Source organism: Cryptomeria japonica, chromosome 2 (assembly GCF_030272615.1).
Source record: "Cryptomeria japonica chromosome 2, Sugi_1.0, whole genome shotgun sequence".
Lineage (NCBI taxonomy): Eukaryota > Viridiplantae > Streptophyta > Pinopsida > Cupressales > Cupressaceae > Cryptomeria > Cryptomeria japonica.
Window position 1 is genome coordinate 5,734,046 of NC_081406.1, and position 17,220 is coordinate 5,751,265.

The 17,220-nt window shown below is 38.7% G+C and overlaps 1 protein-coding gene across 3 annotated transcripts; it reads left to right on the forward strand.

Moving 5' to 3' along the window:
- The first annotated feature begins 694 nt into the window (after positions 1 to 694).
- Positions 695 to 5,007, forward strand: LOC131064852 (disease resistance protein RUN1-like). Of its 3 annotated transcripts, XM_059213603.1 has the most exons (6): positions 695 to 1,437; positions 1,524 to 2,630; positions 2,758 to 3,054; positions 3,159 to 3,962; positions 4,410 to 4,527; positions 4,651 to 5,007. In XM_059213603.1, the coding sequence occupies exons 1-6, from the start codon at positions 931 to 933 to the stop codon at positions 4,875 to 4,877; spliced, it is 3,060 nt and encodes a 1,019-aa protein (XP_059069586.1). In that variant the 5' UTR covers positions 695 to 930; the 3' UTR covers positions 4,878 to 5,007. The 3 variants fall into 3 exon arrangements, with proteins under 3 accessions (XP_059069586.1, XP_059069582.1, XP_059069587.1); XM_059213599.1 differs by having other exon boundaries at positions 4,410 to 5,007; XM_059213604.1 differs by having other exon boundaries at positions 1,219 to 1,437; positions 1,520 to 2,630; positions 4,410 to 5,007.
- The last annotated feature ends 12,213 nt before the right edge of the window (positions 5,008 to 17,220 follow it).

Consider the following 17,220-nt stretch of genomic DNA (forward strand, 5'->3'; position numbering starts at 1 on the left):
CATACACTACAAAGACAAATCCAATGTATCCTACCCAAGCCAAAAAGCAACACTAAGAAAGAAGCTCACTAGAAGCTTCCTAACTACTTTGCCACCAATATGTTATATTTAACCAAAAAGATTGAATACATTATATGAACTTGAGCATTTAATATTTTTACAATATTAAATATATTTATTAATAAAAACTTTGTGCAAACTTCCATACACTAAAAAGACAAATTCAATGTATCCATTCCATTAAATTAAAATTGCATGTATATAATCTCATACAATATGGACTTAAAAAAATAAAATTGCACTATTATAAGACCTATAAAAATATGTTCATCCAATGAACCGAATTAAGCATATACTCGTAATATCCAAGAGCTATATACTCCCACATTAAATACTCGTACGGATACAGCAATAAAACTTCCCTAAGAAAATATCACCCAATCATAATATATTTACAAGGTGTTGAGCTTTAAGGACAACTTCGACCATTGTGTTTGGAACATGTGACGCACGTTTCAAAGCCGAATAATCTTTGGCCGGCGCAAATCTAGAACAAATTTCCTTTGTGGACCCTGTAATCTAAGTATTGTCACTCTACAGTAAGATTCCTTTGCCAGCGTGCTTAAAAACCGTAGTCAAAACAAACTGGCTTGAGGACAAGAGGCAGTATACCACCGACAGGATAAAGATGAATCATATCCACCCACTATTTCATGCATTCGTGTCTCTCCATATAAATTTCTAGAAATCGAAAAATTGTAATTAATGGCTGGATGTGGCCACAAAACTAGCAGAATGCGTAAGTCTGTAGAATTTCTACACAAAAATTGTATCTCGTGAATTCCGAATATCAGGCACAGTAGGATTGAAGTTCAGATCCTTCCTCTGAAAATTTGTGTGTCAATCAGTTGGAAAATTTGCAGGCACAATATGTCCCACTCTAGGCCCTGCTCTTCAGCGGAGCCCTCACTCAGTTTCGATGTTGACAAAACGTTCGACGTTTTCTTGAGTTTTCGCGGCCCCGACACCCGCGAAAGGTTTGTGAGACGACTGTACGATGCTCTGGTTCAAGAAGGCATTCGCACATTCTTAGACCAAGAAAGCTTAAAAAAGGGCGATCATATCCCTACTTCCTTGGAAAGAGGAATAACAGAGAGTAGGATCTGCATTCCTATTTTCTCCAAGAATTTTCCACAATCAAAATGGTGCCTGAAAGAAGTGTCCCTAATGGTTAAATCTGGTGTTAAAATCTGTCCCCTGTTTTATGACGTTTTGCCTACTGTTCTTAGGTGTCGAGATGGAAGTGAATATGCAGAGTACTTCAAGCAGCATGAAAGCCAGAAAGGATTGTCTGCCGAGTTAATCCATGAATACAAAAACGCATTGGACGGTATTTCTAATCTCTGTGGTTGGTGTTTCAATCAATACACCAGGCAGGTAAGCCTCAACCTCACTGTGTTTTTGCTTTGGGGAGGTTTTTATACTTATCATGTATTAATATTAATTCACACTTCTTCAGGGAGGACGATTTGATCAAAGAAGTTGTGATCGATGTTAAAAAAAGCTTACGTTCAAACAGTCTACACAAGGTGTATCTGGACATTCCGAAATGTTTTGGGTTAGACTGGCGCGTGGATCATCTCTTGAGATTACTAAAAGTAGCGGATCGTCAGAAGAAGGCTGTGAAAGTGGGAATACACGGTATGGGTGGGATAGGTAAAACCACCCTCGCAAAGATTGTTTGCAAAGAACTTCTATTCTTAAAGTTCCAAGTGTTCTGTTTTGTTCCAAGTGTGGGAGAAAGATGTCAAGAGGCGAATGGGCTTGTAAAGCTGCAGACCCACATGCTCAAATGTATCCCAGGGTTCAGAGGTGAAGTAGATCATGTTGATCAAGGAAAGGGTCTGCAACAAGAGAGGCTCCGGGGTAAGAGAGTTCTGCTTCTTCTGGATGACATTGAAAGTTCTGAGCAGCTCGAAGCTCTTGCAGGAAATTACAGCGATTTTGGGGCAGGCAGCTATGTGATCATTACATCACGAGATGAACAAATCCTAAAAGTGGCTAACGTTGATGTAGTCTACGAGGTACGAAGGCTTCCTCACAAACATGCCATGCAATTGTTTAATTTTCATGCATTTCCCAATTCTTGCCGTCCAGATCAAGAGCTGCAAACTCTGCGCAATGATGTTGTCAGTGCCTGTGAAGGCCTTCCTCTTGCCCTCCAACTTGTTGGGAAAAGCCTGGTTGGTGAAGGGAATCTAGATGTATGGAAAGAAATGGTAGTAAAGTTAAGGTGTGAACCTGATCTCCAAAAGAAACTTAGAGTCTCCTACGATAGTCTTGATCCTTTAGAAAAGGAAATGTTTCAAGATATTGCTTGTTTTTTTGCATGGAGGAAGAAAGAAATTGCTATGATCTTTTGGGCAGAGCTGATTCCGAGTCCTCACGCATCTCTCAGAAGTCTCTTGCAAAAGTCCTTGGTAAGTTTGGGCCCTAGCAACAAATTCCTGATGCACCCGTGCCTCCGGGATTTGGGAAGAAGTATATCAAATGAAATATCTAGAGAGCCCCGTAAACGCACAAGATTATTTGATGAGGACGATGCGTACCATGTTTTACGGAGACCCAGTGTATGGAATTCTTTGTAAATCTTATTAATTTTTTGAAGTTTATCACTGGACTATTTTCTGTTGAAGTCTAAGACATTCGTTAGAATAGGGAACTGAAAAATATTTGTACATTCCACTGGACCTGCAGGAAAAGGCCAAGCTTGTGCGTTATTTTTGGTATGAGCCCAAGCAGCCGATAACATTGAAGGCAGCAATGTTCAAGCCACTGTACAACTTGCAGTTGCTTTGGCTTACAGATGTTGCCATAGAAGGGCACTTTTCTGGGGAATTCTCCACCTTGGAGGATTTGAGATGGCTAAGGTTGAGAAATTATCCATCAAAATGTCTACCCAAAGGAATGAACTTGCAGAGCCTTGTTATTCTGGAAGTGACCTATAGCCAGATCACTCATCTGTGGGACGAAACAGCAGAAGAAAATCCAACTGTAAGTTATACATGTTCTTTTTTCTTTCCTTTTAAATTCTTTAATCGCACAGATACTTGGTATTAAACTTCTCATAACTTGAGCAAGTCATGATATTTGAACAGATGAGGCCTGGGAATCTTAAAGTGCTTATTTTGAGGGGATGCGCATCCCTGAAGAGTCTTCCTGCTACACTATGCTATACACTCTTGCAGATGTTGGACCTGCACAACTGCAATTCATTGAGCAGCCTGCCTGATTCCGTGGGAAGCTGGACCAGCTTAGTTAACCTCGACATGGAAGGATGCAGTGTTTCCTCTTTGCCTCATGACTTTGGCGAACTTGCTAATCTTCAGGAGCTGAATCTCTCCTACTGTCAGAATCTGTCTAAACTTCCCGATAGCTTTGGGAATTTGACTCAGCTGGAAAGGCTAGAAATTCACCACAATCATAAGCTCACAGAGCTGCCCGACAGTATTGGCGGCCTGAAATCTTTGGCTTTTTTGGATGTCAGCTATTGCCATTCACTGAGCGGCCTACCCAATACCGTGGGAAGCTTGATCAGCTTAGTTTGTCTTGAAATGGAAGGATGCGGCGTTTCTTGTTTGCCTCAAAACTGCTGCAATCTTTCAAGTCTGCAGGAGCTGAATCTTTCAAACTGTCAATATCTGTCTGAACTTCCTGATGGCTTTGGGAATTTGGCTCAGCTGGTAATACTAGAAATTCACCACACTCCTGGGCTTACAGAGCTACCCAATAGCCTTGGCTCGTTGCAACAGTTAACGTCGCTCAATCTGGTGGGGTGCAACGCTGTCTCTTGTGTGTCTCTCGAAAGCTGCTTGTCTGGTCTTCCGGCTCTCGAGGGCTTTTTAGTTGGTGGGCCCGGCTTCTCATCAGCTCAATTACAAATATTTTATGATTCCTTCAAGGTAAAGTTATCTGGTTTTGCTTGTTTTGTTTTAAATGAATGAATGTTTTTAATAAGAGGTTGAACAGTTTATGGGATCTATAGTCTAAACAAATTTAAATGGAAAACTGTGATTGCTAAATCTCTTTCTCTTTCTGCAATTTGGATCTTCTGTCATGTATGTGAAGTCTAAACAAATTCAAACGGAAACTGTGACTGCTAAATCAACTGATCCTTATCTGAACAATTAACATTTTTGTCTTCTATTTTATGTCCATTTTTTATATAATTTTTTTTTGTGTATGATCATATAAGAAATTGAAATATTTGATATAATATTTCTTTTTCAATGTGGGACCTAATGCTCTATAAAATCTTCTAGATGTAACAGACGTGGACCGACCAACTTCTGCATCTAAAATCTACGAACTAACGTACGCGTTCACGTGGGCATTTTTGTTTTGTTCAGGACTTTTCTTTCAGCAAAACTTGTCTACTGGATAATCCAGACGCCCCTGCATATTGGGTACATGGGCAGGCAGGTGGAAATGACGGGTGTGAAAAAGAGTGTATCGATTATTGCACTGGTGAGAATAAAGTTGAGTGCTGTGCTGGATATACTGTTTGTTTAGTCTCCTGTGGGGTAAACTTAGGTATTAATAGGTTAAGCTACAAAATTGAAAGGGCTGATAGTTTACTTCATTGTTCAGTGAACTCTCAAAACTCAACCATAGGTGGTGGAGATTACTTTGAGGTGCGTCTTGTACGAGTAGAGGCGAATATAGACTTTGCTTGGTTGAAGGGAGGGAATAAAGTGAAGGTGAATGCAAAGTCTGATTATGAGAACTGGAAGGCCTCTTTTAAATTTCTAATGTATGAAGCGACTGTGCTCTCTAAAGATCCCGAGCCTCCCAAAATGATTACTTTTGTCATGTAAAACAACGTGACTTGATTAGAGTCCATTGAAAAAGGCGCTACCTACAGCGACTGAAGTGACTGTATAATTGTACATTTAGTGTATATATTAATGCAAATGAGGTTTGCCCTCATTTATGATTGCCTATCAACTATATAATGTTTTAACTTTATCGTCGATCGTTTAGGAAACACCGCTTTAAAGATGAATGAAGATCATTTCCGTCACAGTTAGCTTAGCTAACAGCATATGTCACCAATAAAAAATAGAGTTAATTTTAACAATTCAAGATTTCTTCTCGAATGGCATTACTAATAATTGTGTTTAAAGAGAACTAATAATTGTGTTTAAAGAGAGCGAACAGTTTCCACTTGTTGGAAAAATAATAATGAGGGAATCTTTTTGTAATTGCATTTTAGATCAAATTTTGACAGTTCTATTATTGTAAATATATTGGTTAATTTTGGTAAGGTTTTAAAGTTTAGTGTTTAATTTTCTTTTAATCATGTTGTTTGATCTCATGTAGTTGGTCCTTGGGACTAGTATTACTCTAGCTTGTTTCTTTTGTTGTTTCAAAATTCGACATAAAAAGTAAGTTCAAGACAGGGTACTATGGGGTTGTTAGGTTGGACTGTAGGGATACCTCGAGATAACCAAAAAAATAAAATAATGATCAAATATGCTTAATTTGAATTGTTTGGAAACTCAAAAGATAATACCTAGTGAGAGATTTACTCTATTGTAATCAATATTTTAAATGAAAAATGGTATCCAGATTAATAGTATAAAACAATTATTCAAAATGGAATGCTTATATATATAAAACAAAATGAGCCAAATATTTAATAAGGCTAATAAACCATGGTTCCTATTGAAAATGAAGCGCCAGATAATGCAAGTTCTCGTTGGAAGTTGAAATGGATAGCTAAATGAGGTTAGACTAGTACAAAATTGAATTATTAATTTAATATCTAGACATTAGAGATCAATTGTTAATTTAGAATTTAGGTGTCAAATTTAAATTGTTGAAATCGATCAATTGGAATTGATTTCAATTGAGTTCTTAATTTGGTGAATTGCATTAATTTAGCATCTAGGTATTATATTAATTGTTAATACAAAAGTTTTAGTGTTTTGTGTTGATGTTATTGATTTAGAGTTTTGTGAATTGCTACTACTTTAGCATTTAGAGGGTTAATTAGTTTAGGGTTTAAGGTTAATTACTTTATGGTTTATATTAGTCAATTTTAAGGTTTCATGTTTAGAATGTATTGTTTCAATATAAAATTTACATGCACACACATATTTTTATACATACAAACATATAATTTTTTATTCCAAAATATATTTATCATTAAAAATTTTCAATTAAAAAAATATTGTTGAGAAGAAAAGAATGAAACCCACCTCAACTTTATGCTTGTAGAAGTCCATGGAAGATTGAGCCATGCATGTGAAAATAGTCACAATGTATTACAAAAGGTGTATTCAAGTGAAACAAAGCTCTTGAAACACATTCAATCAAAGCCAAAAGTGTTTTGGTTGAATATGTTTCATATGAAACCATTGACATCATATAGGTGTCATGCAAAGTACCATGAGTTCTAGAAAAATTATTTTGGCCAAAAATGTATTTAGTCAAATTAGTTTCAATTGATATTGTTAGATTGACTTGAAAGGTGACATAATTGAAAAATTCTACCCCTATAGATAGACAAATATTCAACGACAATGTTATGAACTAGGTTTTAGGGTAACTTAGGGAGTACAATGCTTCTTATGATTTTTTATATTACAACACATATTTTTTTATTTTCCTATTCTATCTATTATCTTTTTTTTCAATAGGAAATTACCTAGTGAAACACTCAAAAAAATAAGAAGCATAGAAATTTTGTATTTCACTCAAATCATAAGAAGCATATATGTTTGTGTGTTGTACTTCATATGAGACCGAGAAGTCAATGTCATTGAAGACATAAATGTTCAATTTGATGTAAAAATTATAGTTTCTTTGACTCATAGATATTAGCGTAGGAGGAATTTTTTTGAGGAACTATTCTTGGAGAATTCAAGATAGCTAAGCTTGAGAAAATGTTCATCTAAATGGGCACCTTGAGGATTGACCTAAAGAATCCACATAGGCCTTATTCTTGAACCAATTGATTAAACAATTATAATAATATCAAAATGATAATAACAATGATAAATAAAATCACCTGTACAAATATGACCAATTTCAATGAAAAATTATCAACAAATAAAATCATTCATTGATCTCCATTGAAAATAGAAAATGCTATGTTATTTTAAAAAGAATTATTATGTAATTATTTTAGAAAAATAGATTGACGAAAAATATGAATACAGTGTTGTAAATAAGCCACACTTGAACTAATTATGGGATAGTAGCCTAGTTGGTAGAAAACTCTAGAAAAAATGGAAGGTCTTAGATTTAAGTCCTAACTAGTCCATATGAGTTGTATCTCAACATGTGGTATTACAGACAAGCTAGGAGCCCCAAGGACTTACAATGTGGCTTAAGAGGGGTGTTGGAAATAAACCACACTTAAACTAATGATGAGATGACCAAATAAGGGACAATAACTCAATTGGTAGAGAATTCCAACAATAAATGGGCGGTCCTGGGTTTGATTCCTATCCGATCCATATGAGTTGTAGCTCAACACACAGTTCATAGTCTCTAATAAATAGTTTATAACATCAAAGAAGGAACTAAACATGCATTATCATACATTATTCACTTGGATTAAATATTGGTAGACAAAAGGTGAAAAAAATATTAATAACTTTTATCGAAACTTTAATTTAATGTAAAATATAATTGAAGATAACTATCTAAACATACAATTGTGCATGACACACAACATGATGATAGATGACATTACAAAATTGCATGAAAGATCTATGAATGAGTTGTTGGTTGAACTAAAGGAATTCCCCCTATAATATTATCATATCCCTTGACCCATTCTCTCTCCTTAAAGGATGTTAGTGTGGACACAACCAATCTACTAGATATCATAAGATCTCGCTCCTATGATCCTAGTGACTTTTAGTCTCTAATTTCCTAGAATAATGTGGCTCATGGTGAATGATCTTATCGATCCAAGCTATCTTTTTCTTCCTTTTAAGGACAATTTGGTAAATTCCCCCGGCTAGAGTTTGTCATTTTCTCCTATCCATGCTCAGCAGCCCTCAAATGACCCTCCTAAAGAAGAAGGTGCTCTTACTATCTAGGATTCAATTGATGATTTTATCCTTGACGATGTTTGGGTCAATTCTAATGATAAGGACCCTCCCCCTTTTGGCTTTTCTTTATTTTCTTAAAATTTATTAGGCTTGGCCTTGCTTATGCATTTTCGTCTTTGTTATGTATAACGAAGGAAATTAGCTACCTTAAGGATGATGAATCCTTGAGAAAAAACTCTCCCTCTGATACCTCCTTGAATTGATGCTTAGGTGAGCCAGGGGATAAAAAAATTATGCTAAGGTGACAGAAAGCCAAGAGAAATCTCTAGGTGGCTCTACTAAGCCTCTGTCCTCAAGACGAGTGTACAAAGCTGGGACACCAGCGTGGTGTGCTATCGTCCTGTACGAACGGATCATAGAGTTTGATCATAAAGCTCTATATGAAATAACATAACTTGTAAAACAACTAGGCAATACCGAAATGAATGAAAAGTACATATTATGAAACAAAATAAGAAAATAAGAGAAGAGAAAGGAAATCTTACAAAATGATGACACTATTAAGCCTCTCGTAAGATATTCCCTTCCCCATGATGACATACCTACACACACACAAGAAGGAAAATGTTGTGGGTTGTGTTTTAGAGTCTGCCTAAGTCAAACCCCTGTTTTGGTGTTTCCACATCCACAGACAACCCAAGAAGCCACGAGAATAACAATATGATAAAAAGGAAAGTGAAAACAAAGTAAAATGATAAATGATAACTTGGTAAAGGAAAGGAAGAGCAAGTAAGAAAAACTCCCCTTTCACAATGCTTGTTGAGATGATGGCACGAGCTATCCAGAACACTGCAACAACGGTGATGTTCACACAAGAAGTTATAAATACTATCCAAGAAGTCTCCAAGAGCTTAAACTTGCAAAAGATCATCAACTTGCCAAGAGAATCCTTCCAAATGCTTTGGAAATTGATAGATAAAGGCCCTAAAAGGAAACCTAATGTCAATGGGTGCATGCATCTAGGCATTACAATTCCTTCCGGGCACAAGCGTAATGCTCAAATGACCACCTACGAACTATCAGATTCACGGGATGAAAGCGTGCCGCACCGTAGTCCCCAAAGGTGACAAGTTGGCAAAGTTGGTAATGCATTCATTTGAAGATTACAAGGATGATCCGAGTGGACAAAAGGACAAAGGTGATGAAGCCTGACCTCCGATGACATGGAGGAAGGTGCCCTTTGTCACATTAATTGTGAGGGGTGAGATTTTTGATATTATATTTTGCCCCCACTTTAGCGAGCATGTCTTTGCCAAGAGATGCGAAGCTAAAGTAGAGGAAGATAACGAAAAAGAAAGTTGTGTTAGGTAGGCAAATTTTCATTGATCAGACCAGGTTGCCCCCAATGAGATGATGTTGAGATTTGGAATAGATATTGCCATTTGGTACATTACAAACACGCTAGCTGCAAAGTAGCATGATGGATGATAAGATAAACAAGTGTAACAGAAATGAACCTCGCTTTGGAGGAAAGCCCCCGGTTATGGAAAGATATGAGATAAGCAACCATCGAGATATAAGATATGCCGCTATGGGTAGTAAGATGTTTTATGCTAGATATCCTTACAATAGGGCATGATCATTGCCAACATGGGTAGTGATACACTAGATAGCCATGCAATAGGACATATAAAAGATAGATTTTTTCGGCATGGATAGCGACACGCTAGATAGCCGTGCGATGGGGAAAATAAATTTGGTAAGTAGTAGATTGGCCCCTACAAAGGAAAACAAGAGAGGTAGATAAAAAATGGTTTGGTCCCATGTAGGCGATCTTGGAAAAGAAAAAGATCAAGTGGTTTGGCCCCCACCTAGGAAAACATGAAAAAGTAGTTGATAAATGATACCGATACAAACACTAAAAAGATAAATGCAGATATGATGGCCCCCCCTTAGAATGATATGCATGGAAGGCATGTTATTATAAGGAGAAGAGAACTTGCAACACGTCAACAAAGAAAAATGTTTCTATGGAATGCCACCAAGAGCAGATGGCACATAGATGTCCACAACATCAATGATGAAAAATGCAAGAGGACATGGGGATCTGATAATTTGGCAATAGAACCCATAGCAATGTAAAAAGATATGTAGTATTATTGCGAGATGGGTGTATCATCATAGCACAAAAGGTCTCGAATCTAAAGAAGAGGACATGAAGAAAAGGATAAATAAAAAATTCAGGTCAACATGGAAGAAGGCAAAGGATTCCCCCAATGCTTTGCATCATTCCCAAATATCGAAAAGAAAGGTATGACAAATAGAAGAAATAGATAGACAAATAGAGGAATGTGTACGACAAAAAATATCTTGTATCCGAGCACCTATGGAGTAACTTGGGTCCTTCAGGAGAGCATAACGAATAAAGATAGTAAACCTCCCCTATCAAAGTACCTAAGGAGTAACCTGGGCCCCACAGGAGGGAATAGATAGATAAAGAAAGCATGGGGGAACACAATCACATGCACATGCAAAGAGATGAAGATAAAAAAAGAGAGATAGCTAAAGGTCATCCCGTAAGAGATCATCGTCCTCACAATCTAGGTCATAGGGAGAAGGTGGGAGAGCTTAGAGAGGGACAATGGCGAGAGCGACACCAGGTGCCTCACCTGTAGTGAGACCGAGGGATGAGGCCGCATCAATGTTGGCATCCACAAGCTAGGAGAAGGTGAGGGTCAATGATCATGAAAAGATTGTAGACAAAGCTAGGATATCCTCCAAGGAGTTGAACATGTAGGCCTCTGTGGAGGAAGCAGGCGACTCACTCAAAGAGGATGAAATGAAAATAATAATGTTGGCCTTGGGAAGAGGGGTGGTGATAGACTCGGGAGAAGGCGGGGCCTTCTCGATCACGCATATAGAAATAGTTAGACAAGCAAGCATTGAGACAAGTAGAGGAAGAGATTCAAGGAGCATACATGCAAAGGCTTGCACCATCAAAACTCTAGGATGAGGCCTTTCTTGAACTTGCTTTTATAACGGATAGGAGTGTTAGGCTTCCTATCGACTATAGTAGGTTGAAGGACCCCAAGAAAACTTGGATGTTGGAGCGGTGGTGAAACAAGCAGGGCAGACAAAGTTGCACTAGGCAACACCTGCATGTGCAACATATCAAGAGGCCAGGACAAGGGGGGTATGTCCGACAGAGAGGTGATAAGAGGTGGCTCCAAAGAAGGAGCAATGAAGACTTGCACCTGCTTAGGTGGAGGTTCATTGACAAGCCCTAAGGTGGCAGGAAGTAAAGCTGAGACAAGAGAAGTCGAGGAGACAAACTCAGAGACAACAACACTAGGTGTCAAGGACGCTCCAACGAATTGTAAAGAAGCATCACACTCTCAAGCTCTGGCCCATCGAAAGCATTTACGTTCAGGTGCACGATGATTTTGACGTAGGTGAGGACCACCAACCGAAGCATGAGAGGATTCAGGAGAGTTGTGCTCCATAGGAGAGGCCTCCAAAACTATGTTAGGGAAAGGAGGATGCCCAAGTGATGAAACAAGAGGTGCATCCTGGAGAGGTACCACATTCACAGCAACGGGCGCCCGACCTTGCTTTGCTTGAGGAGTGATTAGAGGGACAAAGGGCACCAACATAGTCTATGATGAAGGAACAAGTGGGGACAAAGGAACACGGGAAGAGTTCTTCCATTTCTCATAACGAGATGACCATTAAGGAACATCAACCATGATCGGGAGCTCGAAGGGAGGGCGGGCCGTGGACTTTGATAACATGGGTGCCTTTCACTTGGTTGTGTTAGGCACAGTTGTAGGAACAACAAACACCCCTAGAGGCCATGCAGTCGTAGGTGGATGCAAAGGTCTATTCGAAGGATCAGGCTTAGCCTCGACTCCCAATGATGAGGGGACATAAGGCACTACCCGCTCCAGGATGAGAATCGATGGAGGAGGGGTTGATGCAGGAGATGGAAACGAAACACTAGATTTCACAAATTTAGGGGTTGACTTCCCCATCTTATACTGATAGTTAGCATGGCACATCAAATCACTGCGGTGAAGCATGAGCCCCACCGGATCAGGCCAAAAGTGGTCCAACAAAAAATCCCCATGGGCAATCAGGGGTCGGTATCCAGTATCCTGGATGACATGCACCATGCCCTCATGGGGGAACTTAAGACATTTGTGGACAATCGAAGGGACCGCCTCCATAGCAATTAGCCAAGGAATGTCGAGATTAGCCTGGAAGAGGTTTGACTTGAGAATGATTACGAATATGGAGGATACTGCCTTAGGCCTTACGAGGACTGTTAGGGTGATACTACCCAGGGGCAGATAGAGAACCCATCATGCATCCTCAAGGTTGCACAACACTCATCATACACTGACCTATGCCAACCATTGACAAAGAGAGTCTCCTCTATGATAACGTCGACTTTACTCGATGGGTCACCATCACACCTATGATAGTTTGAGTGTTCAGCTTGGCAGGGATGTAAAGAGGAGCATGCTCTTTATAATACAAGGAATCTAGGGGGGTAAATCACAACGACATATCAGATACCTTCCCCTTCTGGGTCACAGGTGAGCTAATGGGGGTGATGGTGACCATGTTCACATATGGACAGTCATTCGAAGAAGGATCAATGCAAAGATAAAGTTTGATGAATGTGGAGGGAAAGGATTAGTATAAATCTATAAGTTGTTATTGGTTTTATCAACATACTTGTTTGATTTGTGCTTCCGTGCATCCACCTTGATTGTACCACTGTCAGTGTGGTCTTGGACAACATGTCAAAGATGATAAGACTGCTTAGTGTCATGACTAGGCACATAGTGATAATGGTAGAACTTGTATCCATCATACCACTGGGGGTAGGGTCAACTATTAGACAATGGTTTAATTTCTGAAAGGGTGATAAGGTTGTCTTTCAACAACCGTTGCATTATGCTTAGGTAAGAGTCATTAAACTTAGTGAAGACTCTATTTTGTTGTGGGACTTATGCAGTAGCCATCAGAGGAATAACCACAACATTAGTGACGAATTTATTCTATCGGGACTCTTCTGTTGACGTGCCTGCAAAGGACCCGCCATGAGGGTTCAAATTGGCATCTTCAAACTGTGACATAGTGTGTTGGTAATTCGTAAGGGCAGAGCACATGTTGGCAAAGTTTTGATATCGATTAAGGGGCAGTTTCTCCCTCAATATTGATTGTAGATTGCCGATGAACATTCTCTATAGGTCACTATCTGGCAGGGCAATTGGGATCCTAGTTGAGTTTGCCTAATACCTTGAGATGAAATCTGTGTCTTTCTCATGAGGCTTCTATTTACAATCAACAAGGTCAGCGATAGTGACCCTGCTAACAATGTTCGCCTGAAACCGCTTGAGGAACAGATCCATAAGTTGATCCAAGGTAAGAATGGAATGATTAGATAGAGAGATATATCATTCTAACATTGTCCCCTTGAGGGAACACGACAACAATTTGAGCAAAATAAAATACAAACTATGGTAATCACTACACATAGTCACGAAGGAATCTATATGCACATTTAGGTCCCCATCATCATTGAACCTATCAAACTTCAAAGACTCAACAATAGTAGAAAGGATAGTGTTCAGAATGGTGATATCTAGGGGGCTCTTCCTGTAATATGTAGGCATGAATGACTGACCAAAGAAAGAGACCAAGTTGGTTAAGTGTAACTGCAACTAACCCATGTTTTGCAAGATGGTGTTCAAGATTAGATTAGTGAGCGGAGGAGGTGTAGGTGGCCCAAATCCACCACCACCTCCACCGGAACTTCTAGAAGGACTAGTGCCATCGACACATGTAGTGCTAGTGCTAACTGTAGACATTTGAGCTGCATTGGAGGCATATGTTGATCCACTAGACATACCCGTATAGCCCAAGAGGGTAGATGAAGTAGTGATACTAGGAATAGTAGGCCCAGGATCAACGATGTGCACTGATGAACTAGGCATTCTGATACCAAGCCGAGGTCCATAAGTAATGGGTTGGCCGTCCTGAGGAGGAGCATCATCCAAAGGCACATGATTTTTGACAATCATAGATAAGGCCCTCAACATCTCCAGACCTCTCCTCTCTGAGATCAACATTTCTCTCAGAGTGTTGATGATATTTCCAACCTAGGGGAGGACATTCTCCCAATTTAGAAAACCCTCAAAGTCTCTTAGATTCTTCTCAAGCATGTCAATTTGCTCAAAATCAACAGTGAGCGCAGAGTCATGATCAACAACAAGAGGTGAAGATGGAGTGGAATTTCTCAAAGAATCGCTCTGAGAGTTGGATTGCGAACCAAGTGGAGAGGGGCCCCATGTTAAAATGGACTTAAGGGGATGAGAAGCAAAGAGATCATTTGGGTGAGGAAGTTGATCATTGAACATTGTGCTGGGTAAAGAAGGACTATAATGGTCAGGAGGAAAACTCTACCTGGATGATCTCTTGACTACGACTCCTATAGCAGTTTGGGTTGTAAATCTCATAGACGAGTTTTTCGACGTTGATACTACACTACAAAGATACGAAATGTTTTTGTCTTCTGGTAAAGTTTGGCTAGAGATTAGAAAGCGAATACAAAATGCATACTATATGCAATGAACTTAATTGTTTACAGATGCTAGAACAAAGGTGTGATTAAAATGCTTTTTTTTCTTGAGATTAGATTAATGCAATGATCTAAATGATAAATTCACAAAACAAAAGAAACTCAATTCACATCGGTTTCACCAAAATGCAACGGAGGAAATTTTCTACCTCAAGGATGATGAATCCTCGAGAACAAACTCTCCCTCAGATACCTCCTCAAACTGGTGCTAAGGTGAGCCAGGGGATAACAAAATTATGCTAAGGTGACAGAAAGCCAAGAGGACTCTCTAGGCGGCTCTACTATGCCTCTGTCCTCAGGATGAGCGTGCAGAGCTAGGACACCAACGTGACGCGCTGTCGTCCTGCATGGACGGAGCGCAGAGTATGAGCAGAAAGCTCTAGATGAAATAACAGAACTTGTAAAATAGCTATGCAATACCGAAATGAATGAAAAATATGGATTATAAAATAGAATAAGAAAATAAGAGAAGAGTAAGAAAATGTTACAAAATGGCCATGCTATGAAGCCTACTACAAGATAGTCCCTTCCTTTGATGACGTACCTACACACACGAAAGAATGAAAATATTGTGGGTTGTGTTTTGGAGTTTACCTAAGTCAGACCCCCGTTTTGGTGTTTCCACCTCCATGGACAACCCAAGAAGCCATAAGAATAACAATATGATAAAGAGGAAATTGGAAACAAATTAAAATGATAAATGATAACTTGGTAAATGAAAGGAAGAATGAGTAAGCAGAACTCCCCTTTCACAATTCTTGTTGAGATGATGGTACGAGCTATCTGGAATGTTGCAACAATGGTGATGTTCACACAAGAAGTTGTAAATACTGTCCAAGAAGTCTCCAAGAGCTTCAACCTGCAAAATATCATCAACTTCCAGAGAGAGTCATTCCAAATGCCTTGGAAATTGATAGATAAAGGCCTTGGAAGGAAATTGGGCGTTGGTGGGCACATGCAGAGGTGTTACAATTCCTTCCAAGTGCAGGTGTAATGCTCAAATGACCACCTAGGGACTGCCTGATTCATAGGATGAGGGTGCGCCAAGCGGACGTCTCTGCGCCACGACCTAGTCCCTGAAGGTGACAGGTTGGCAGAGTTGGTAATGCATTCGTTTGAAGCTGACAAGGATGATCTGAGTGGACAAAAGGACAAAGGTGACGAAGCCGGACCTCCAATGACATGGAGGAAGACAACCTTTGTCACATTAATTGCGAGGGGTGAGATTTTTGATATTACATTATGAACTTGGTCCCACTAGACTTTATGGATCTATTTATTTAAGTACTACTATTCTTTTGTGAATATTGTCCTATTGTCTTTTATTAAAAAAATGAAAAATAAAAAATATATTTTATAGCCTCAAACTCTTCCATAGGATCAGACACCCACACTTAAGGATGAATCAAATACAAGATAATATGAATAACCTTATACCCATGAAAAAAACAACAATGATAGACAAGCTTACTAGAAGCTTCCCAACCACTTTGCCGCCAATATTTATTTTTGAAGAAAACATATTGAATATATAATGTGAGCCTAAACATTTAATGCTTCTACAATACTATATGTATTTCAAAAGAGAATTCCTTTGAGTTGTGAACAAAAGATACAAATTTAATATGTACATGTTTGTACATAATCTCATATAATATTTGTGACAAGACAATTTACACAACTTTAACTCCTTTCTCATATAAAACCTTAAAAAATATTAAGTAGCCATGACAATCCCAATTAACTATATCCTCACTAATATATAACCCCACCCAATTAAATACTTGAACACTTACATATACAACCCCCCTACAAAAGTATCACCCAATTAGGTTGGGGTTTCATGCGAGGGGCTGTAGGATCTATTTAGAAAAAGTAGGGATCTCATGAAGCAAAAATAAAAAAATGCTAGAAGATTATTATAAAAAATTTTCTTCAATAAGAATAACCCTTGTCCTTTAGTTTGCAAGTACATTCAAGGTGGAGTTAGAAATTATACTACCAACTTAAATTTTTTTAACCACTTATCAATTATAAAAAAGTTCTTAAATTTGTACCAACTATATTTATTTTTTCTGTTAAATTAAACCTACAAAATATTCACATGACCACTGACTTTCATAAATTCAAAAACTTAATTTTTAAACTTAAAATACAACACAAAATTCATGAGTCCACTCACTTCAAAATAGCAGGAGAATAATATACCAGGCTGTGCAGGTTTGGGGACGGTTGTGACCTAGACATTTGGAGAATGTGATGCGTGTTTAAAGCTGAAGAATCTTTGGCGGGCGCAAATCTAAATGAAACTTCTTTTCTGGGCCACTTTATTGGCAGGCTACCGTAATATTCTTTTGTGGGCATGTCTATAACATTAGCGGAAACATAATGGACAGATGGGCGGTCAAGAGGCCTGTATATCAACAGGATAGCAATTAATCTTATCCACTCGCTGCCTCCTACAACAGTGTACCTTCTGGAAGTAAAAAAGTTATAATTGAT